Here is a 25,770-nt window from a genome sequence, read left to right as displayed (position 1 = left end):
ATGTTCACAAAACCCTCATATAATAAACAATATTTGGTTTATTTTGTTTTTTGTTTTTTAAGGCAAATTCAGTTCTTTGCAGCAAGTTGTGGGTATATATGCGTTGATATAGCAACATCACTTTTACTGAAAACTTAAAACAAACACATTCAGCATGCATAATGACAGAGCTTAAATAGTCTATTTATTTGTCATGCTTTGTTTATTTCTCCAAGAATGCAATAACAGCTCCCAGCCTTCAGGTTGGATAGTGGCTGAATACCATTTTAGAAAATGCACACATGATCAAGACAGATCCTCCTCGAACTATGCAATCCTAAATATCATGGTTTTTTTTTTAATGCAATGGTGATACAGAAAGAATAAGGACTTGTATGTACAGTAGGTTAGTATTTTTTCACAGTCTGTGTTTTTTTCTTCTCACAGTTGTATCACATATGTACAGCATACAATTTTGGTATTTGCAGAGGCTAGTTAGTCTAATTAGACGCAGTGAATACCCTTAGTGTACGTCAACAGAGTTCAAATCTACATAAAAAATATTCCAGCCTGCAGGGTCAACTTTAAGAAATGTTAAACTCTACATACATATGAAGTTTCCAGATGGAAATACTGTTACTGTATGCAGGCAAAATAATGTTTACTCTGTGACCAATCAGTTGCAAAACTAGCTTGTACACAGACTGGCAAGGGACAAACCATAATTTAGACAAATGGATTTCCAGGGCACCTTCCCACTCTTTTTGGTAACGTTCTCTATAATGACAAAATCTCTGGCAAACAGGCTGCCATGATTTCCTTGATTCTCAGGAAATACAGCTGATGCTTCTTGGGAGTTTTGAAGCAAGGAGATTCTGCGTTGGTTTGCTGACTTTTGTGGGCGGGGCTAAGAAGAAAACAGCTGTCTTTCTCATTAGCTCTCCTCTAGTCTCTTGAACTCCCCTCACACACACACAAACACACACTTACACACACACATACACACACACATACACGCACACACCAACATTCACGCACACACCCTATGTAAGCAAAAGCCAATCACCTGATGCTTTCAGCACCTTGTGAACATGGCACACAGCTGTTTCCTGTCACTGGACTCAGTGTTAGCTGTGCGTGAAAAAGCCTGGACAAGAAAAATCTTGGTGTCATTTTAATTAGCTAAACATGAATTAATGTTATTGTGACTCAATTGCAAATTGATTTAAATATTTATTCAACGGCTTGTTGTCAGAAACGCCCCCTAATCAAGAGTGAACTGATGGTAACATATTTGTATCCAAAGCTTGTCTCTAAACAACACTTAAAATAACCAGTGAAAACTTGCTCTGCAGAGGATCCTTCCACAACCCCCCCTCTCTCCTCTATCTGTTCTTTTCCCAGAGATGAATCAATGGCTTCTTTACGAGCCCTTACAGTGCCTTACAGGACTCAACTACTTCCTCCTACTGTCTTGTGGGAGAAAAGAAAGAATTGGCTTATCACTCCAGGTAGTCTTATTTGATGGAAGCTGTGCTTTACGCACTTCAAGAACAGACTGTAAATGTCTATGGCTTTGTACATATCTTTATCCTCCACCATATTGGATATATAGCCAAAGCATATGATATGTACTGTGTCAATAATGACAAAGAAAAGTTAGATTGCCATAAAAGTTATATTACAATACTGTATGTGAGGGTTCAGATTAGAAATTTGAATGCATATTGTGTCAGTGTGCATCCCCAACGAGGTTTTAAAGTAATCTGACAAAGTTTATATAAAGTCTCATGTCAGTCAGATGTCAAACTGCCATTGCATGCAGATTCCATGTTCCTGCCATAAGTCAAGAGGTTTTGACCTCAGACTTTTCTCTAAATTTACACTCTGGATTCTCAATCATGACCACCTACACTGATGACCACCCACAGAGACTGTCACACACAGTTTCAGTTTGCTTTTTATCTCTCTTCCTTTACTTTTTTACTTAGGATAGTCCAACTGAATAATGGCACTGCAAAGAGCAAAAAAAACAATCAAACTTGACAGACAATCTCGTATGACTCCAATTTCTCATCAGAAGTGAATAATAAACTCTATTCTTGCTTTTAATTGTCCCGTAAAAAGGGACTTTCAGTTTAGTGAATATCTTTCTTGGTGCCTCAGAGACTGCAATAAAACAGCACTTTTATGATGTTGTATAGCAACCGCTTCTTAAGAGAGATAAAAAATCAGTGTCACCTCCAAACAAGCAAAGTAATTTTTCCTTATCTGTTCCCTGGCATCTTTTATCGTGAGTCAGATTTAAGACTAATGCGCTCCGAGGTGTCTAAACGGGCAGAAAGAATCATTGGAAAGTATGAGAACTTGTGAACATGGGTGTTGTTCTCCCACAGCCACAAAAGCCTGTGAGAGGATGGTTATGGGAGAGGGCTGACAAAAGGGGGAGGAAAATTAGGCTCGCCAGCATTCTTCTCATTTAAAGCTGTAACTACACAAAAAAGCACTCACGCAGTCTGGGCTGGGTCTGCTTGCTGCTTACAAGGAGAGGCACTCTTGTATTCATGGTGGTGCAGTGATAACCTGAGCACCTTTTTTTTCTTTTTCATCCCTTTTCCCCTTTCTCTGCACCCAAGGACAGCTCATGTCTTTTTTATAGACATGATGAGCTTTGTGCATTTAAGGACTTTCTTTTTTCTGGTGGTCTCCGTAGCTCAGGTTTTGATTGTTACATGTCAAGATGGGAACAGTGGTAAGTAAACTCTTCTGCTGTTTGTTTTAACACATAATTGCTGTTGGGAATAATGTGTGAAAGTAATGAAACATTGTCATTTGAACTGACTGAACATTAGTTTGGACTCTTTGCTTGTTTCTGTTGTTTTCTCTGAAACAGAAGTTGGGCGTAATTGCACAAAACCCTTTATTTGCAAGTAGATTTAAGCAATTAACTACAGCAAATCTGAAGTATGCTCTTGATTATGGGACATGTTTTTTTTTAAGATGAGCTAATCAGACAGTGCTTATTTCCCATATCCTGTGTTACATTTCTTGAGCCAAAAGTGATTCCTCCTTGTACACAACAACTTAATTGCTCATGTTTATTGTTGGATTGTATTCGAAAATGCTTTGACTGTATGGAACATGTAAGTCAGATATCTGGTGAGGATGATTGAGATAAACCTTACTTGGTCAATGAAAACTTTTCTCAGCTTAGAGAAGATTGAAAAGAGATGAGAGTAGCTTTAGTGTGGATTATCCGCAATTGGGAAACAAGCCCCGCATGTCAGGAAATAGTCCTGTGGACATCTGTCAGTGATTGCAAGTGATGTCACCCTCAGGCACTGAAAATGTGCAGAGGAGGGAAATGAGCACCTTTGCGGTTTTGCATTACTCCTATACCGCTCCGCCACTTTGGAACATTCATTAAGTGTTACCACAACCATTCTTTCCCCCCCTCTTGGACTACATTGTACATCTGCGAAAAGAATTTCAGCACCAGAGCTCACGCGCCTTTGAGGGAACACAGACTGCCTGTTAATTCAAGGCAGATGTGAGGAGACATGAGGAGGGGAGATGCTGTTGGATTCTCTGAGTCACTGAGAGGGGGGTGAACTGTGGGTCTGCTGATGTCTTCAGCTGGCAGCACCAAGAACTGGAACACCTGAGTATAGTGTTCCTGTTTTAGTTGAACTGTGCTTCCCCCATTTCTTATTTTTTTTCCAGCTGGAGTGTTTGATCTCATGTGTCGTCACAGGGACTGTGTTGTCTCTACTTATGATGTCATGGGCAACACTGAGCATTGGAAAGTTCATTTGATTTAAACAATGCAGCACAGACTCTATTGTTTATTTTTGTATATCATTTAAAGCTGTAATTCCCTCTGGTTCATTACATTTGTTCTTTCATTATATAATTAATTAAAATGAGTTAGCTTTTCTCTTCAGGTTCAGCTTCACATTAAGCAGACTTCTGAGTGACAGTGAGGGTATTAAATAGAGCGCCACCCTGTGGTGAATACAGCACAAGGCCCAAAACTGCTTGTGTGCACTGAACTGCACTGAAAAAATGATTTCACACTAATATGGAGGCCTCCATTTAACTTTGGCAGAATGAATTATATTCACACTGACCGTGCTTGAAATGGAAGCTGACTATGAAATAAAAAGCATATTTAGCTGGCTCCATAGCTCTCTGACATAAGAAGGTATAAAGGTTTTGAGTTCATTTTTGTTGTCTTTTTTCCCCGTTGCAGTGTAGGTCAAACACTCTGGAGTGTCTCTGTTTTAATCTGCTTCTGCACCCTTGAAACTGTCTCTGTCCATATTTGTTCATGTGAAACAGCGCAGTGATCTTGCGGCCTGCTTTTCATGGGATAGCGGTCAGTGAGGCAACTGCTTTTCATCCATATAACAAAAACAGTGGAAAGTTAACGGCCTTTTGTAGGCCAACAGAAAATGCGGTTCACTGGTGCTTTTGAGGCAAAATACTTATGTGTTTGAGTGGGTTGTTCCACACAGTGAGCGGTTAGTATTGTATGGAACAGTTTTTAATGTGCAGATTTGTTGGCATTTTCTGTCTTTTTGAAAACTAGTTTATGTAGCTGAGTGAAGAGAGAAGACATTTGAAAATTTCACATCACATTGTTCATATGTAAAGCAGTCCACAAAACCTAAAGCATTCACAATGTGTGAAACATTAAGTCACACTGAGTAGCATAGCATATGGCCATGGCTTCAATTACCAGTTACTCCCTTTCTTTTATATGGAAATGTGTACTTGTGTGGTTGAATATTGATGCAACATACAGGCAGACACATTCTCTCGGAAAACATTTGACACATTATTTAAAACTGTTCCATAAAATAAAAAAAGAAGTCAGCAAATGCTTGAGTTGAGGTTTTTGGAAAGATTTCTGAGGGACCAGACTTGGGTTGATTTCGAAAAGAAAATATGGTGCTTTGAAGAGTGAAACATGTTTAAAGCAAATGTTGAAATTTTTGAGTCCGTACAGTTACACAGCTCCAGATTAAACTCATATGTCTCCACATGTGCAGAAAGTTTGCTTGCAGAAGAACATAATTGGCGAATGAGATCAAGGAGCAGACTTTGAGCTCACAATTGGAAATAGTGACGCCAGCCTAGATTTCCAGATTAAAATTATAGTAGATATACATGCCATGTGCATGACATACAAATAAAGAACCTACAACTTCTATTAGAAGGAGCAGAAGTGTTCAAATGATAGTTGGAGTGAGGCTTAGGGATGTGAACATGGAAAAAGGAAGAAAAAAAATAGCAATAGATCACTGACTCCAATAACAGAAAACAGGAGTCTGCGCCCAGAGTTTTAGCCAGAGAGAGAAATCATGCCTCTGCTTGTGTGTGTGTGTGAGTTTGAACATAGCTCCTCCCAGACGCTGACATAGCTGTAAAACATCTTCAAAGATGCCACTTAGCGCCTTACATCAAAGAGACTAAACACTCGGTCTTCAGTTAAACTGTCCTCTGCTTCGGTTTGTGATTTGTCTCATCATCACCAGGTTTTTTGATTCTCATCACAGCCAGAATGTAAATCATCTCAAAACGTTTTTCCTTCTTTGAGCGAAACACAACCAAGTATCCAAGTATTCCAAATCAACAGAACCAACATGAGGTCACTCTGTCTCCCAAATTGGTTCCAGTTGTTGTTGCCACATCACTGACATTGCAACAAATGGGCTGTTTTCTACCAAAGCTAAAACGTCCAAACATGTGAATTCAACCAGGTCCACAGACGGCTTTGATTAGAAACACATGCTGCATTTTTGAGCTATGACTTGATTACACGCCTCTTTTCTTCCAGAGTTAAGGGGGTCGGCCTCACCAGATTTTACATTGTCTTGAGTTACACGTCGGAGGAGGACGTTTTACTGTTTATCTGATGTGTAGCATCTGGCAATGAACCTGGGATGACTTGGTGGCACAGACGACAGGGCTGATAGATTTTTAATGCAGCTTTTGTCTGTAGAGGACTGCTTCATGGGAACTACTTATAAACCAAATTATTGCAGTCAGCAAATGGAGGCTTGGGGTGGGGGGATGACTTCCAGATGTTAAAATAGTAGCTTTGGCAGTATGTGGAAAATATATTAAATTTTAAAAAAAACTTTGGACTTTGCCTTTGGAAGGGGAGGAAGTTCAATTGCTGATGTAAGACATATAGTTTCAACCTTTCCTAGAGGGGGGACAGATAGAGCTCACATGTGGGGGTGTCATTTCTCTGTAACTTGACATTGCAAACCACTGTGGGTTCAAGTTAAAGTATTTGTTCGAAGGACGTGCAATTATGGCTTCTCCTGACAGGTTTCCTGTTCCTAGATTGGTACGTACTCACCAATCTGCCCTGTGATCCACTCATCCCATCCATGTGGGAGGATAACAGGCCAGAACATAAACACACAGAGCAGCCTGGGTTTCCTAAGTGCTGCAATTGTCTTAAAGATGCAGTGTGTAGAATTTAGTAGCATCTAGCAGAACAGACTTGACAGAACTGGTATATAATAGTCATAAGTATGTTTGAATTAGTGTATAATCCCATGAAAATAACAATCGTTGTGTTTTCGTTACCTTAAATTGAGTCCTTTATGTCTACATAGGGAGTAGGTCCTTGGTTCCACAGAGGCCGCCATGTTGCACCGCCATGTTTCTACAGTAGCCCAGAATGGATAAACCAAACACTGGCTCTAGAGAGGGCCTTTCACAGTCTCACAGCCATTGTCCTACATGTTTGGAAGATGGGGAGGGAGAGGGGAGGTGTATTCATATGGTTTCAAACTGAAACCTAACCACTAGATGCCACTTAATCCTACACTCTGCACCTTTAATTATATTCTAATTAAAAGCTGTGCCAGCATTTCTATTGGTACCAGTCATAGAGCAGAGAGCTCTGTCACTACATTTAAATGTGACACGACACAACTGAACAAAAAAAAAAATTCAGTGGATAGTTGTGCTGGCACAATTATAAGAGTGTGTACTGTATCCTGCCAATATAGAAGAAAAGGATTTAATTAAACCAGCTAGGTTCCGTTTATGTATTAGGAGAAGTTCTACTCAGCCTGTGAAAACAGTTGTATTATGTGCTTTGTGGTTCTGGAGGGAGCTTTGAGCTTTGAGCTTTAAAACAATATAACCCAGATAAAGTCATAAGTTAAACTATTGTTTTTAATGAAAAGTCTATTTAACAACCTTGAGGTGTGGTTTGAAAGAAGTTGGCATTTATGAGGCAGGAAGGGCTTAAAGAAAGATGTTATTCAGTTGCATTATGGGAAATGGAGGATCAAGCATTTTTTTTAGGCTAGGATTACTCAGCCACTCCTACTTTAATTTTGAACTTTCTTTCTTTTCAGTCTCTTGTCAGTCCCCCAACTTTCTGGAAGTGCAATACTGATTTTTTGGGCTATCCCTTTAGTGGTTCATACATGTAATGATTGTTAGTTGTCATCTAATTTAGGCACACATTATCTGTCCCAGCAATTAAAAAGAGTAATATTGTCCATCCCCAAATACCCGGAAAACAAACATGACCATGCTAATGCTTTTGAGAAGGCCAGCCGTTGCCTGTGCTTCAGTGCAGTTGGCTTGTACAGTGATTGTTGATACAGCTGGTTGTAGTTTTTCCAAGAGATCAGGGGGACTTTTGCCCTCTGGAGCTTATCCTCTGTAGGTTGGCAGGTCTCACTGTAATATAGCACTCCCTCTGTACATGTTTTCTGTCTCTCCCCTGGTGACTATCTCAAAGGCTGCTGTAATTGTTTAAATCTTCCAATTTCATGAAATGTCATGTCCCATCTGGGAACTTTTCTCTTAATGGTAATGATTCGGCAAAATTAGATTACAGTTCCTGTTGAGTAAATTTGATAATTAAGCAAACAAGCATCTCATTGTAATAGCAGGAAATATGTGTTTGAGTACATTTGATGGCATTGTAATAAGCGTTAAAGCCCAAATTACTTGATGTGATCGTTTAGAAGCACAAAGTACTTGTTAGAAATGTGATGATATTCTATGTCAGATTCTCAAACACCAGGCTTACTTGTTTAAATGCCGCAAAATGGTAACTGTGAGCCATAATTGCAGGTTGTGGTCCAACCTAAATTCTAAGTTGTAGCTAGGTTGTATATAACATAACTGCAGAGGGTGAACAAGTGGAGCTACATGGGTGTTGGCGGGTGACAAGGGTTAGCAATGTGGCTCATATGTTTAGGCCCTTAACAACTTGTTGGACAGCTGATTGAGGTGAAGGTGAAATGCCTCATATAAGTGCGGTGAAGTGCCTTGAGGAGCTTCTGAATCCAGGTGGTCCTCTTCTAGCGGAGCCCAAACAGTACAGGACTTAAATTAGTGCTGACTAAAAATTGTATATGTGCAAAAATTATAAATCTTGTTAGTTTTGAGTAAAGTAAAAGCTAAGGGAGTTGCATTAAAATCAGGCGTGCTATATCCACTTTTTTCCGGAAACAGTGGATTTTACTTTGTGATGATGATGGATGCCTTGACTGAGTTGGACCACGTATTTTGGAATTCCCCAGTCCATTGTCAAGACTTGTTCGCCACATCTAATGTGTTTTATATTTCTTTACCAGAATGGAATAAAGTCTTAAAACTAAGCATATCCAAGGCAAAATTAATCATTATAATGGCTGCACTGTACTGTACAACTGTCAGTACAAACATGGATATTTTCCAAGAGGCTCATGTTCAGAAGCAGGAAAAAAAAAGGTTTTGTGGAAGTAAGTTCCAACACACATACTGTTGAAGTCTATGCAACACTGCCAGGTCTCAGAAGAGGGTATGATATTTCTCAAAATGTCATCTTCGATTAAACTCATATTGTGTGCAAAGCAGATTCATGTACAGTATTAGACTTGCGTCAAATCTGAAGTTCGGTGAAGCGCAAATAAATCAAATGATAATAAGTAAGTAAGTCTCGGTATTTAGAACCCATTTCACATTGGATCAAGGTCTGTCATATTGAAATAGGCATTGCACTTTCAGCTTTGTATGCGGAAGGCTCAAAGCAAGACCAGTTGGGAAGTGACTTATTCAGCAAAGAGAAGGGATGCATTCTTTTGATACAATGTGAGTCTATGCCGTCCCTTACCCACTGACCGCAATGTCCAGTCAGTGTTCTCGAACAAACACTTCTCACATTGAGCCAGACCAATGAGATGTGGAAATGTCTGCATGTAGTTGGTGACTCATGGCTACCATTTAACCTAGATGATTTCACCACATGTCAAAACGCTGCCGCAGAGAAATGGCTAAAAGAGATGGAGTTTTCTTAGAATGAGCTCAAATGTTAACGCTAGGATAAGATGTGAGATTATTTAGTTTGCATTCAAGTTGTCTGATAGCGCACGCATCAAATGTCCTTTTAATTATCACAGTACAGTGTGGAAAGCTAGAAAACATTTCAATCAGTAGAACAACACATCTGAATGTTTGCATGGTAAATTACAGTCCATCAGCTTCGAAATTATATCCACGTGAATGACATCAGATCCTAGTACTTTGTGTCTCTGTAAATATACTTCTGAATTAAAGCAAAGCCACATGAGTTTTTCCAAAGAAACAGTATCCTGTAGAATAGTCTTATAATTATATAGACAATACGTTTTCATTACTCACTCAGGCGTCTCTTAATCAGCCACACCAACAAATACCTCAGGTTTACACAGCTTGAACTTTGTTTTCGCATCATGCCAGTCTTTATTTACCTGGGCTGAATTAGAGCTCTAAGTATAGGCTTGATTTCTGTATAATCCCATACTCCTCATTTGTAAGCCTTTCACTGATGTGTCCCAGTATTTAAGGGGATAAGTTTAAATGTCGGATAAGACGAGAGAGAGAAGGACACTTCATTTCATCATAATTTCATATCTATTAGAGAGTGTGTGTGTGTGTGTGTGTGTGGGGGGGGGGGGGGGGGGGGGGGGGGTGAAGGAGGAAGAAAAGTACAGCACAGTTGCAGATCTGACTGGAAAGAACAGAGGGTTGAAGGAGAAAGGAGGAGGAGGAGGGCAGGGGGGAGTCAGAACAGGCGAAGAGGAGGAGAGCTGGAATCTATAATGACAGAGAAAAACTAAATAAAGAAGAAGAGTAGGACAGTGGCAGGGAGGGAAACCCAAAGGATTGTTGGGAATATGTCATCCATGGAAAATACTCCTCTGTAGTGTCATTCTCTACCCCTTGTACATCCCAACAGACTACAGCACAGGAAGTGCTGTCAAATTGGAATTTCCTCTGGAAAAGCACATGTTTCGGCTCTGGATTGTTTTGTTAATGTCCACTGTGATTCGCGGTTAAAAGATAAGACAAACATGAATCCAGAATTTTTACATTTTTGTGTTCCCTGATCAATTAAAATAATAAAATTGAAGTTAGTGAAAGGTGGTAAAGGAAATACGCAATGTTGATTTTTGAATGTGCTCAAAGGGTAGAAACCTTTTAATCTTTAATCCTCAAAAGGTCCTTTAATTTCTTTAACTAACGAAAATAGGTCAGCAGTCAATTTACTGACTCTCAAAAAGTAAGATTATTGCCTTCTTTTTGATTGGATTCTGCCTTTTGGGAAAACATTTTTGGGAGGCACACACAGCTGCTGATGACATGCTAGATAAAGTATGCAACTGTTAGTGATGGAAGGGAGGAGTTTCAGCAAACAAACTGCAGCAGGCTGCAAATTTTGCCAAGAAATAATCTTGTGCTTGGCACTGATGATATTGCAAGACCGCTCTTAAGATGCTAGTAAAGTAGAATTTCATTGGTCGTTGCAGTCCTGGTGTTTTGCCATGATGTCACAAGGCGATTAAACAAATACAGGTCACAGTGTGTGTGTGAGAGATAGAGGGATAAAGAGAGCTTTGACTACAATTAAATTATAACAGGAAAATTCAACTCACAAGAAACATTAAAGTGATAAACTGAACCTCAGCTAAGTGAAGAATATGTAACTTGCTCTTAACAGCATCTCCTGGATTGGTAACTGTGAGTGTATTAAGCACTGTACTGTATACTGAAACAATAAAATAAGAAAGAAAGTGCAGTTTGGTTTTTCGCACACTCAATCTTTGTTTTAGTTTTGGACAGCACTGTTATTGATTATGATAATACTGTTACTGGGATCTGATGACTCTTACACAACCTGGACTCAATTCAGTCCACAGTATGCTGGTGGAATTTTGTATCAGTACAGTGTAAAAGCACAGCTCTGTAGCTTAACATTATTGGCATGATGACTAAAACTATGAATTTGAGGAATCATTTTGTAAAGCAATGCCTTTAAGTACAAAAACGTGCTTCTCCTTTCTCGTAGCTGCCAATATGCAAATGTGCTTAATTGGATAAATAGTGAGTGAGACAAACACAGACATACTGTCTCTTAACTACATATTCAAAGGTTTTTATGTCCTGCAATTCAACATAAATGCCAATAACAATCTTTGATAAGCTAATCTTAGGCTCCAGTGAGTTTCACAAATGTAACTTTTTTCTAAGGGGATCCATGTGGTCACGACTTTACTGGGCCTCAGTAACCTCACAAAGATCACTACATCATAACAGCGCCCTTCTGACCTCATCACCTCTCTTTGTCTGTGTCCGTCTCCAGCATTTGCAAAAAATGCAGGCTGCAGTAAACTTCAAGGGCTCCATTTAGCAATGAAGAGAAAGTGATAAATTCTGTGTCCCCTGGGGCTTCAAGCAGAGTGATGTCATCACAAAGAAGGGGCCTCGCAGTGCCGACCCCCTCTCAGGATCTCCACTGGGTTCAGTTATCTGTTCAGTAATAACCAGAGCTAACACTGGCTACTGGTCAGCAGAGCCACTGTTTATCTTTCAATAAGAATGAGTCTTCTGCAAATAACGACATGTGGTTTGTATCTATACCTGTACAGTGGCAATCACTAGAAAATGCCCAAGCTGTTATCCCTCTACGCTTTAAGCTAAGCTCAGCATACTGCAGATGTTATTGTTAGAATAACAGTTGATGTGCCGACTACCCATGCAGAGAAATGATGATGGCTCCAAGAAGAAACACTTGATGTATTTCACCTGGAATTAAGTCATGGTTTCCATTTCAGAGGTGATTCTGGAGTAATGCCATGTCATGAATATCTCAAAATGTTTTGAGGAGATTTTGGCCCTAACATCTGCTCAGATACTGTTTTCTTTATAGATACCGTCTCTACTTAGAAAAAACCCTCTCCATAATATTGGCTCTATTTTGGAATTTAAAGGCTGTAATCCATTTGCAAAACGTCCGTATTGTAAATACATTCTCATCACATAACTTAACATAACAAGGATATTAAGGCAATATTTTGATGGATCATGGTGCAATTTGCTGCATTAGAAATGTGGCTTTAAGCCATGCATTCACTCCTGCTTACATTTACATATAAACCTAAAACCTTCATAATTATAAGAAGAATAGATTTTATTCCAAAAATGATTCCTCATGTGATTAAATGGGTGCTTAATTTAACTTTTTTTAAGGGGAGTACTGAGTTATCAGTCTTGAATTTTAACTCAACGTTTCAGACATTACAATGCTCTCTGTATAAGATATCTCCTAGTGAAGATAAATGATGTCAACTCTCTGACCCCACAAAATACATTTCGGTTTAAAATGTAAATATTTATGGAAAACACCATTTGCCTGAAGGGCTGCACATATGATATGGTATATTTCAGCATTGTAGCCTAGCAGCTGCATCATTGCTCTGAGCTCCAAGAATAACAATATGGAGGCTGAGCCAAAAGGAGCGAATGAGGAAGAATATGAACAGTGAGATACACACCGGTGATAGTAGGTACAGTAGAAAAGAAAAAGAAGAGTAAGGAAGAGTAAAAAAAAAAGTGTGGAAAGAAAGTCCAGAGGGAGACTGTGTGTTTACACAGGGATAAGGGGGAAAGAAAGAGATATTGAGAGCTTGACGGGGATATGAGAAAACACAGGCTAATGCAAAAGAAAAAGTGGGATTTAAAAAAGAGCCTGCGGCAGCCATTTGGTTTGAGGAGAGGATGCAGCATCTTTAAACTTCTGTAGCAGAGGTCAGACAAAATGTGTAGGCAATAAATCTCTCTTGCCTTTAGGGTTGCTCCTTACCACTAATATAGGACACCTCATAAAACAACCCTGGGTCCCTCCCCACCTGAAGAATGATAATGGTAAAGCATGTGTGTCCCTTTAATTGGCTTTTACAAGTTAGCCTTTCGTTTGTTAGAAGGTTAAGTTGCGACCAAATGGTGCATTTGTTGCTGAATTGCAGCTTTGTGCATTGTATCGCTGGCTTTTGAAATGAGTGTGATATCGCTGTTGTCTTATTTTAGACTGCTCAAAGGAAATAGTTTAAAAAAAAAGTTTTGTTAATGCAACCACAGACAGCAGAGACGAGAGAAAGAGAGAAAGATTTGCTGTCAGCACCTCGGTCTGCACTTGAAAAGCCAAACAGATGTGTTCAGCGCTGATGTGAGCTGCAGACAGTGTACTTGATAATGTACCGTAGAGCATGGATTAAAAAAAATTATAAGCGTTGTTTTACCCAAATCATTAAAAAAAACAACACATATTTCTCTTTGTGCCACTCCATGCATTGCATATTGCATTGCATTTGACAGCAGTTGTCGTGGTTACTCAGGGCAATCAACAGAAACATCTTTAACATCACCGACATGTATGAGCTTTTTTTTTTGCATTAAAATGTGAACCTAACAATCTGAATTCCCACAAACAGAAAGCCAGAATTGTTTGCCATTTTTATAATCAGATAATATGTGTATATATATATATATATATATATATATATATATATATATATATATATATATATATATATATATATATATATATTAGATTTGATTGTGAATACGTCTAGAAGCTGTAAGAGTTGTGGCAACCTCTCAGTATAAAAAAGCTAAGAATGCAGATCATGTATTGAGTAGACATATATAACCACAATCATAGTTGTCCAATTTCCATCCTTTCATACAATAGCGTTGTGTTGGAAACAGCTTTCCTCTGAGCTCCTCTGTGTACAGACTCCACAGTTTATTCTTTCACATCTGGCTGTGTGCTCAGTTGATATAAAACACCAGGGCGCACTGACCCCTTGTATATGTTAACGCTCTGCTCTGTAAACTGGAATGTTTGACGTCATCCATTTTCCTTTGCTACATACCTGTTTTCATATAGACAGGCCACATGTAAAAAATGTTCATTCATATTAACACATTTTCAAAAAGGTTTATTTTAACTTTAAATGTGTCAATGTACCTTTGGTGATGAGGGAATGATTCTGTATGTCAAACAGTATGTTTTGCTTGCACAGACGATGTACATTAAGTATATAGTATGGATAATATTTTGCTGCTTCAGTAACACATTTACAGGAAATTGTACAGTGTTTTATGTGTTTGATTTTAAGGTCAGACCGTCCACGTACTGTATATTTACATTAGTTTAATGCTCATTGTTATTCTATTTAGTTTAGTTAGGTACATTTCATAAAGTAAAGGTCAGAAAGATAGTGCAGCATATTGTTCATATTAGCTAAATGTGTCAGTGTGTTATATTTAGCTTGATCAATGTGCACTGGATCAAGTCTGAAAGGATATGAAAACCACATGTTTGACAGTTGACCAAGACTTTGTGTTAGATTTGATTTCATCAAACAGCTCGACTTGGTTAAGGTAAATAGTCATTTAAGCACTTTGTTCTGGATGCAGAGGTAATTTCACACTAACATATAAGCAAATAATGCTTCATATAGTTATAGGCTGCGTGAGTTGCAATTTTATTTTTATTTTTTAAGGCCATCTTTTCGGTTGAAACTTTGAATTGTAGTCCTGGTGTAACAGTACATGTCAGCTTCAGAGTGTTTTGAGAATGTCAGTTTGATAGTTTAGTCATCAGTGTTTACATTCCAGGTTTGTTATAATAAAATACTGTCTTCTCCAGTCAGATATCTGCGCCATAATTAAAGGGGCGAGTGTGAGGGATTTAGTGGCATCTAGTGGTGAGGTTGCAGATTGCAACCAACTGAATAACTCCAACCCACCATCAAAGCCTGTGGGAGAACCCATGGTGGCCACAAGACTTGGCCGCCATGAAAGGAAAGAAAAAAAACAACATGAAAGGTCCTCTTCAAAGCCAGTGTTTGGTTTGTCCGTTCTGGGCTACTGTAGAAACATGGCGGGCTCAGTGGAAGAGGACCCACTCCCTATGTAGATATAAAGGGCTCGTTCCACAGCAACGAAAAAACTGGGTGTTATTTTCAGGTAATTATACACTAATTAAAACATACTTATGAATAATTTATTCAATTTCTGCCAATAGATCCCCCTTAATCCCACACACTTTTTTTTGTAATGAATAAAAAGTGAAAAAACAAGGCAAACATTAAGCACCCATGTGGTCACAATAATCCAACAATAAGCCATAAGGGAGACCGGAGAAATAGTCTACATGAAAACGAGAGCATTTTTGAGTTTAGTTTATTTTCAGTGCATTCATGCCTGGACAGAAAAAGATTGCCCCTGTTTGAACTTTGACCCTGAACTTGCTGAGAGCCTAGGGGCAGGCCAAAGAGAGTTTGGTCTTAAGTATTTATAGTGAAAGACAGTCACTGTTCACTGTTTGCATTTTCATTATAACAGTTTGTGTTTTTCTAATTTCCTAATTACAGTATTCATTTTACATTCATTTTAAAACACGCCATCTGTTGTACAGCATGTTTAGTTCATAATGAATTCGCTCGCATGCTGTAAATTTAATTTTCCATATGGCATAAAGACACAGAACTTGTTTGATTGTTCTGTATCAACTGTAAGACGTAAGGAATGTGTTAAAAGATTTCTCTTTTGATGTTTGAGAATATATGCCCACAACCATAAGTGCTTGTTTTTGCTACGTTCCCACTATCACAGCTAATTTGATTTGCAGTTCAATTTGCATATTATTATACATTAACATGATTCACTTATGGATGCCCACATTGGTCTGTAATTTATAAAATGATGATGAATCAAATCCAAGGCAACAGAAAGTATGGAGTCAGTCAGCAGAATAGATAAAGAACAGAGGAGGGGAGGGGGTACAGTATGTAACCAAGGACGACCACAGTCCTCCCAGGGCTGAACAAGGGAGAGGAACAACTCATAACTGTGGTTGCCTCTTTAAGGAAGACCCGTTGGAGACGGGGCCTGTTGATGGAAAAGCCCAGACATGTAATCAGCCAGCTACTTATTCATTTCAACTTTCCTGGCCTGAGCTTCCTACCCCTCCCTCAAGATATAGATTTTTGTTTGTGAAAGCCAAGGTGAAAAGCGTGTTCAAACTAGAGCAGATTTCAAGGCTTGTCAAGATAATACAGCAAATCCTCAACGCCTCAGAATATTAAACAGACAGGGTGCTTTTTTTTCCAGGTATAAAAATCTTTGTGCCGATCATTAAAACAACCTGCTTAATGTGACGGATAATCACAGGGTGTTGACTTACTTTGAAGCGAAACACGGTGTTGACATGTTTGCCAAAAGGTTGGTGTCTTTGTTTTTGACCCATTATAACTCAGGCTTTGAGCTAATCTGGCAAAGGTTTTGACTGATGTTCGGGGAATGGCTGCTTTTATGGCCAGCTTTATCAGTGGACCAATCGCAGGTTGAGCAAAAAGTCCTCTACAGAGGGAAGATTTATGTTTGGCCATGACACCAAGGGTTTTAGAGCAGGAAAGCGCAGCTGCTGCAAAGCCACCCCTCAGCAGCTGTAACTCATCTGTATCTGGCCTAGGAATCAGGCTGTACTCCTAATGGTATTAACCAAGTCAGTTGGGGCAAGTTAGTCTCACTGCAATGGACAACTCATTCAGAGCAGGAATGAAAACATGTGGTTTGATTCCATAAACTTACTGTATCATCCAGCAGGCCGTATCTTTCTGAAAATTAAACGACAGTATGGCCGTGGGTTTTTGGGGCCTGCACTTGGACCCAGTCATCTTGTTTTGTTTTTTTGCTCAAGGAAATGGGAGATTTAGTTTAAAGTGACTCACTGTTTCCATAAGGTCATTTTCTAACCCGTTAAATTTTGGCTGCAATAGAGTCTCCCCGAACACAGTGTGTTATGAGTATTTCCATATTAGCCAAGGAAAATCCATAAACTATCTACCTTCTCTTTTTTTTGCCTCCTCACATCTGCCAGCTACATCACATTGGAAGCAATCATAGGTTTCCCAAGTTTTTCCTCACGGTTGGGTTTTTGTTATCTGGCTGGTGTCTGGTGAACTGTTAGAAATGATATCTAAGAGAGCAGACAGTTGAGTCATGACGAAGAACTCCAGACTCCATGTTTTGAACCAGGAGAAGAAACTGTCTGCCATCTTCGCTGACTAGTGGAAAATCCAGATCTAGTCGTCACCGTCGGATGGGAGCATGCCTTTTCACCATTGTCACTACTGAACTGTGCTTTTACGGCGTCTGTGGAAAAGTGTGGAACCTGCAATGAATTAGCCTAAAGGAGGGGAAAAAGTGAACGTCCCACTCCTCCTCCTCCTCTTCAAGGCTTGTGGTGGGGTGTTTAAGACTACTCTGAAAACCACACTTCTCTTCCAGTAAATTTCAAACTCTCCCAGAACCGAGTGTTTGGAATCTCTCAAAACCGAACAGGAAAAAATGCTTTCCAGCTACAGTATGTGGCTAGACATCCCTGCTGTGAGGTTTGAGTGTCTCAGAAATGAAAATGACTGAAGTTAGAGACAGTTTAAGATATTAACTATGTGTACCTGAATGAGATTCCAAAAAGAGATAATCCAGTGTGTTTGAGGCTAAAGAAACAATAATTGGACACCAACAACAATTCAAATCCACTTAGTTCAACTTGAGACATTTCAAAGTGAACAGCTAAGCTTGTTCTTAGGAAACAAAATACCAAATCATATAATTAACATTCATTGCTAAAACAATTCCAAGTCTCCCAAATGAAGACAAATGCACTCTTGGTTTCCAACGAATATTTCTATTGGTTTTCATTTTAAAAGGCCAAAACGTAGACAGTGGGATTTTAATAGCCATTAAAGGGCAGGGAATGTAAGTTAGGTTTTCGGTCCAATACTTTGCAGGTGACAGAACAAAGATGGCTGAGAAGGAACACCATGAGGTATACTGCTAGTCAGCGTTGTTATGTTCTCTTTTAAGGCTGTTGCCCTCAGCTAGCACAGCTGTTTGGGACAGTAATGAAGATAAAGAGACTATGTTAAAGTCTGACGGCTGTTGTATGTCAAGGGGTCATTTGCTGGACTTTTTATGGTTAGTCCTCTGTGTGTAGGTAAATTTGTGCTTGCATTTATGCTAATTTGAGTCAGATGAGGACCAAATGCTTTGTAATGCAGTATGTCTACTTTTCCAAGATGGAAACAATGTGTGGAAAATCAATACGTTGAAACAGATATTAGCAGTCTTTACTGTAATGCGATGTCTGTCTGCCATGTCATTGCCTGAGCTAGTACCAAAATCCTAGTTATACATAGTTGTGAGATTAGATGTAATGATCTTAAAGTGTCTGATTACATGGTGCATTTGTACAGCATCCAAGCCTCTGGTTTTCTTTAATTGGAGGAATTTAGAGAACTTCACGATGTTGTTGTGTTACGGCAAGTTTCAATGTAATTTACTTTACTTTAGCTTTGATTGATCCTGCACCAAGAGTTGTGACTTGATTTATAGATCCTTCACTTTATCACTGCATATTGGCTGCATGTTAGATGCATGAACGGTATTGAAGTTAACAGCCAAGAAAGCCTGGCTGATGATTGAAGAATGTCATGTTTGTCATAAAACTGAATTTCAAGTGATATCTACTCATAAAATTACTGATAATGATTATTGTCCCCACTACATATTAGATGTAATCATGAAAGTTTAGTGGATTTAATGTCATTTGTTTATGGGAAAACTGAATATTGGCCAATATATTGCTATGGTGCCATTAAAATTCTGACCCGATCATGCTTTAACCTACATTATGATGTATTGCGGTATGGGAGTATACAGGAGGCGTAGAACACTTTGACATTTACGTTCAATTATCATGCAGCATAGAGCAACTAAGAGCATCTCTTATCCTTATTTAGTTGTATGTATCTATAGTGTTTTTAATCTTCCTGTGCATTTGTCCTTTACATCTGTCTTTGGTGATATAAATAAGTATATTGAGAGCCACAGAAAACTGGAGTCAAATTCCTTGTATGGGTAAACATACTGGGTAATAAAAATCGGTTCATATTCTGATCATTGATGATACGTTTCCTCATTTCAGTTCCTTTCATTTGGCACTTACATGAAGTATAAACAACTGCCAAGTATTATTTGCAGCTCCTCTCTGTCCTAGGCCTGTCCAGCATAAATATAAGTCTGAAATTGAGCCATGCTGTTTGTTCCATATAAGGTCGCAGTATAAGCAGATCTGTGCTTTCATCTGATTGTATCAAATGTCTTGGGCAGACTGTATAGGGAGGTAGCATGATGGCGTCTCCACATGTTTGAGTCATATTTTCCCACTGTAGTCCTTAATGTTGCCTCTCTTGCAATATTCAAAATCATAGCTATCTGTAGCTAAGGATGTTCTCTGCTACTCCTGTCTGCAGTAGCTGGCCAACCTGATTTACCTGCTGTCTGAAGCTCAGAGCTGCCACCTGCTGTCTGTAACAGAAACCAGTAAAGTCTTCAGAGTCTCCCCTGGACAGATTTTGGCTCAGATTACGGACCCGTTACATACAGGATTCTGCTTAAACTAGGAACATCCCACAGCTGTTCCCTCTGGTGTTATCTTTTCTGTCACATTTTTTTCTTTACCTTTCACACATGGAATAAATGTATTCTTTGTGCACATGATGAGCCTCTTCTACTTTTTTTTTTGTCAGTGTGCAGGCAACATTTCTATTAAATGAAACCCAACAACAAGTTTTCATCCTGCCTCTGCATTCACTTTACTTGCTTCACAACCTAATTTTCCAGGATGTGGCAAAATAAAAGCATGCTGTGTGGTCACTGATTTCAGGGTTGTTGTGAACACAGCTGTATCTATAGCTGGAATTTACTGCAAGGCAAAGGTACAATGGGCAACTTTATTTTATGTTCAGTTATTTGTGAAATACGCATCGACTTAAGTAAACTCATTAAGTACATTTTCAAACCAAAGTGGATAATAAGACTTTTGGGAGAAACATTTGCTTCATAGGTGGCTGCAGGTTTTCTCTTTTGAACATGAGTCAAGATTTTGAGACGCTGCGTCTGGAGGAAATGATCTCATGTCTAATGGCTAGAGGCTTTGCTAAAAACAAAGGGTCACGTTTTCCAGACCTTTTTTTCTCCGAGTTTGTGCAGAACATAGTGAAATCCTTTTTTTTTTTTTTTTTTTAAATGTTACACTGTATAAGGCATGGCACACTTTCATAGAAAAAAGTGTATGTTGTAATTTGTGAGGAGTATACTTCATGCAACATTGTATTCTCTGCATGTTTTCATTTTTCCCACTATCTTTCAGTTATCTATTGGTGTGTATGGGGAAAAATAAACATGAGATTATTAGCCGTTAAAAATGTATCATTATTTTTTAATGATGTTATGAGGCCCTGCAGTGGTGTCAGATGGGATACAGTGAGTCAGCAAATACTCCCCCTGAGGCTGCTCCAAGGATGAATAAATTGTTCAATTTCAAGCAGCATGGTGGCTTAATGGGTAGCAGTATCAACTCACAGAAGGAAGGTCCTGAGATGAATACAATACTACAATACTTTCAGTGGTTCTGTTGGGTTTTCTAATAGTATTAAGAAGAATGAGCCTCACATCCTAACCTTGTGTGCAGTGCATGCTGCAGGGGTTTAAACACGAAAAAGCAGGTAGAGATTGGATGTTTTCCTGTTTGAGGGGTAAACACATATACTTTCATCCTTGTCACTGTGTATCTAAACTAGCTTAAAGCTTCTGCTTTGTTTAAAAATGCAGCTGAAATTCAGCAACAGTTTTATTGACATTTCCTCATACTGAGTATGAACACTCTAACAGAAGGTACATTTTGCTCTGTGTTCTCTTTAATGCACGTCCCAAAAAGATCGTAATAAAGAGCAGGTTTGGCAAACCATCACTGGATAATAAACACAAAGTTAATACCTCTGTGTGTTTCAGGAGATGATGTGAGCTGCTCGGCAGACGGCCAGGTGTACACTAACAGGGACATCTGGAAGCCAGAGCCATGCCGAATCTGTGTTTGTGACAACGGTCAGGTCCTCTGCGATGAAATCCAGTGCGATGATCTGACTAACTGTGAGAAGATGGTCATCCCCGAGGGCGAGTGCTGCCCTGTTTGTCAGACCGATTCATCCACTGATGTCGGGCAGGGAACTTTTGGTGAGCATCTGTGGTTATTTTTAAGTTTGAGAAGTGAAAAATAAGTCCGGGAAACAATTATTTTTAAAAAATGTGCTACTTGACATTGTAGACAAAGGGCAATTATTTGCTCTTAGGGCCTCACACACCGATATTTTAACACCCTACTGTATAATAATAATACCATGACCATTAAATATATTTTAGTTTTAACCGGACCTCCTGTGAAATGATTAATCTGTCAGACAACGACAGACTAAATACTGCCATAATCAGTCTGTTGTACCTCAACAGACTGGTGTTAAGTGTGTGTGACATCAGGGTGATTGTGTTAATTTATGATTATGCCTCTGTTTACCTTGACTGACCTGCATTATCATGATAAATCACTATAACCGCTTCGCTATGTGCTCAATGATTTGGATAAATCACATGATTTATTCAGGGTGCAATTTTAGAGGACTGATAACATAATGTCATCTTTTATGCTTTCTTCTCAATACAGGTGGTAGTGGCAGAATCTACAAGGTAGGCCACAGCTGTGTTACTACTCTATCATATGTTTGCTGAGGTTATCAGCATCACAGAGTGTGAATTTTAAAGGTCTTGTTGTTTCTGTCTGTTTATTCAGGGCCAGAAGGGAGAGCCGGGGGATGTCCCAAGGGTGAGTGTTCGATCATTATAAAACTTTTAAATAGTCCTACAATATTAGGTTAAAAAAAAGCACAGTCTAAATGCATGATCTAACTGATGTGCTGGATGATTTCCCTGCAGGTGACTGGTATCAGAGGCCGCCCTGGACCTATGGTGAGCATTTGGCATCTTCAAAACAGGATATACTGGTTGCTTAGAAGTTTTTGGAAGCTATTATTTTTAGTTTTGTAACACTGTAAAGCACATTGTGCATTGTGCTTGAAAACGTTTCCAAAAACAATATCACTATTTTGTTTTAAATGATATTTTCAACTACCTGAATTAACACTAGATGGCATAAGAGGACAGTCACCTACTGCATAACTTCACCTTAGAAGGACGTCTGCACAACTGGATAGTCCAAATCATTTTGAGCCACTGTGACATTTAAAGCACCGCAGTGACATATATTGAAAAACATGACACTGTTGAGATGTGACTGCGAGATTATTTCTCAGATTTTGATTGGTTCTCTCTGTTTATTACAACAGGGAGGTCCCGGTGCATCAGGAAGCAGAGGTCCCCGAGGACCCAAAGGAAGACCTGTAAGTCAAAATCACTCATGTCCTCTGACTAAAAGCACAACTTCGACAAGACACATTTCCAAATGAGGAGCCTACTTTTTGACCTTGTTTTTTCTTGAAATTAGCAGAAACTAACGTATTCTTTTAAAATCATTTTAAGTAGACAACTTGATATAGTATAGCGGTAATAAATGCATTTCCAAAACTAAAGTGTTATCACCTCAAACAGTGCAATGAAGATCTTACGTCATGCTCTACCCAGATCTCTCTATTTGATTTCAGTTCAGTTCGGTAAGATCCTTATAGAAATCGTATCCTATAGAAATAAAGTTTATTATCAGTTCATATGCAGACTAATATATTGATTTGATATTTTTTAACAGATAATGTCATTTTTGACATATTGTTTGTAAATGTATACTCTATTTGGAGCTCCCTTCATGCACTTAAAAATAGCATCATCATGCCAGTTGACTTGACTCTCTGATAGCTGGGGTCATGAGAATGACTTTGTACTGCTTCACATTTTGTCAGACTACCCCAAACGGTCAGGAAATAAATAAAAAAGGACCATAAAAATGTTGTTATCAGTTCAAGGCCAAGAGGCAGGAAACATGTCAAAATATAATGCAGGTTTGCAAGTTGATGTGCACGTAAAATGTGCTTTGTAAGCCAAAATGTAGCAGGTTGATGAATGGATGTGCCCTCCCCTTTGGTGGGGTTACAATCCAGTTGAGGGCAGCATTTTGAGGGTGATTTATTAATATGTAACCACTGCTTCTCCTACTGCACACACCTTACAGCTCATAGTTCATAATCAAACAAAAAATAAACTACAACATGTGTATTAAAGTGGAATGACACTTTCCACAGTACATATACTTCAAAGCAAAATGTCTTGTGTGCTAAACCAATCGATCTTTGTTTCAACCTCCACTGAAATTAAACAATAATAAAAACTGTCACATAATAACGACTAAATGTCAGTCTGAGTGCAAAGCTATAAAAATGGTTTTCAAACAAGTGAATCAGCATCTTTCACTGCTTTCTAGGGAAGTCGAGGCTCGGCAGGTTATGATGGGGAGCCTGGTGTTCCAGGTCAGCCCGGTGAAGCAGGACCTCCAGGACCTCCATCGCACCCAGGAGTGAGTTGTGCAGGGAGCCCTCTCACAGGCTGCAAATACACATACTTACACCTACTCACACAGAGTTATTGTTCACACATCTTAGAAACATGAAGAAAATGAAACTAACACAGCACTTTAAACTCTACTGTAATGTATTCATTCACCTTGCGCTGGTGCCAACAACCACCATTTACATTTTTTGGCTTCTAGGTCAATCATATTTAAGCAGAATTTTCTAGTTACATTTTGTGACAAGAGGGTAGACAGAGAGCAGACAATACACAGAAGGGCCACATTCACTGTCAAGAGGACCAGTGGTACCTGGTACCTTGAAATAACGAATCACCTTCTTGTACTTGTACTTGCACTCACATCATGTACTCACAATGGGGCGATTTTAATCAATTCCCCATTATTGCCCTTATCTTTAATGTGTTTCTTACATTGAACATAGAACGTGATTCCAGATTTGCTTCAGTTTATCTTTTGCAATCCTTATTCATTTGCACCTATAAACTACTATACAAATACTAACTTAACACACTTAACCTGCACTAAAGGGTATGTGCTTCACCTGCAGGGTCTGGGAGCCCATATGGCTGGGATTGATGGAAAACAAGGACCCCAAGGCATGCTAACTGGCTCAAGGGTAAGAGGATGTCAGCAAAATATAAGCAAAGCTAATCTGTCCCCGTTTCTTGAACCACTCGGCCAAAAAGCGGACCAGGGCTTTATTTTATCTTTTAAAATTCGGTTTGAATCTGTAATGGAAAATGTTTTTTTTTTTTTTTTTGCTTGCAGCCATGGCAGAAAATAGTGGCATGTTGGCAATTAAGAAAAGCCCAGAGAAACAGTGCTGTACATTTTTGCACTGGTTTCCAGACACTTATTTAATACTTCAGTGCTTATTTAATGGAAGGTCTAAGGACTGAGAGTGTCATTTATTAAAACAGATTGATTTTTTTCTTCAGCTGTCAAAATCGAACCAAGCAATTAGCGAACCACTATCCATCCATAAAGTCTACTATTTAAAGTCCCCTTCCACTTTAAAAATGTGTGTTTTGTTTGGCTCATTGTCATTTGGATTTTTTAGCTTCACTGTGCAGAACGATGTATGTGCTGAGCTTGACTCTAGAAGGTATTTTTCTCTTTTATCTGCTGAAAGTGGAAAGTTTCTCACATTAAATCTAAGATTAAGGCGTGTACCTATGCGCATGATTTCTGACAGTTTTGAAGTAGGAGACAGCATAGATTTAGGATTTAACAACACGGGAAATTGACTAGATATGATTTTTAAACTTAAAAAATTAAAATGTTTTGTGGAAAATGTTATCAAACAAGAAATATTCAAACGCAGACGTATGTGGATAATGGAATCTGCCCAGCAAGTTTCTTAGCTTCTCGTTATCACCACATTACTACTTACACATGATATGATGGTTGAGTGTTAAAGGTGTGCTCTGTCAGTTAGGTGTTATGCTATAAAATGGAGATCCATACAGCAGACACAGAGATATCATAACTTTAGCTACTGCTCCAAAAAACCCAGATCTACAAAAGACATTATACAACATTACATTATACACCTTTAACAGTCTTAACAGTAGTTCTTGTGACAAGTAAACTAAACTAATCAATATTCTGGATTTTGTGGAATATCTAACTTTTAAACAACAACACACACCTTTATTTCACAGTTTACCCTTTAGCTTGTACATTATAATGAGCAAGTACACTACTCTGGGAGCACGTCACACAAGGACAGATGAGATATGGTTTGACTTGTTAAACTGTTTGGTTCTCTTCACCTTTTAGAATGACATGGAAAGCATTTTGGTAAAACGTTTTATTCTAGTAAAATATCAGCAAAGTAACACCACATTACCTTGTATAGAATATCTCAGTATGAGTGGGGTTGGACCAGTAATTAAAGGACAGTTTTCTGTTCTTGGACAGCAATTTGCTCACTTTCTCCATAAAAATCAATCCCTCTAAACAAATCCATACTTACACCGAGTGTTTCAGAGACT

At 38.8% G+C, this 25,770-nt stretch overlaps 1 protein-coding gene across 1 annotated transcript in view; it reads left to right on the top strand.

The window, feature by feature from the left end:
- The first annotated feature begins 2,496 nt into the window (after nucleotides 1-2,496).
- LOC133992930 (collagen alpha-2(V) chain-like) overlaps nucleotides 2,497-25,770 on the top strand; it is a 42,307-nt gene continuing 19,033 nt past the window's right edge. Inside the window, exons 1-8 of the mRNA XM_062431729.1 lie at nucleotides 2,497-2,731; nucleotides 21,196-21,417; nucleotides 21,902-21,924; nucleotides 22,028-22,060; nucleotides 22,171-22,203; nucleotides 22,581-22,634; nucleotides 23,666-23,758; nucleotides 24,321-24,389. Of these exons, the coding sequence (XP_062287713.1) occupies nucleotides 2,641-2,731; nucleotides 21,196-21,417; nucleotides 21,902-21,924; nucleotides 22,028-22,060; nucleotides 22,171-22,203; nucleotides 22,581-22,634; nucleotides 23,666-23,758; nucleotides 24,321-24,389 (618 nt within the window). The 5' untranslated portion in view covers nucleotides 2,497-2,640. The remainder of the gene's footprint in view (nucleotides 2,732-21,195; nucleotides 21,418-21,901; nucleotides 21,925-22,027; nucleotides 22,061-22,170; nucleotides 22,204-22,580; nucleotides 22,635-23,665; nucleotides 23,759-24,320; nucleotides 24,390-25,770) is intronic.

Source organism: Scomber scombrus, chromosome 13 (assembly GCF_963691925.1).
Source record: "Scomber scombrus chromosome 13, fScoSco1.1, whole genome shotgun sequence".
NCBI lineage: Eukaryota > Metazoa > Chordata > Actinopteri > Scombriformes > Scombridae > Scomber > Scomber scombrus.
This window is presented reverse-complemented; position numbering and strand designations above follow the sequence as displayed.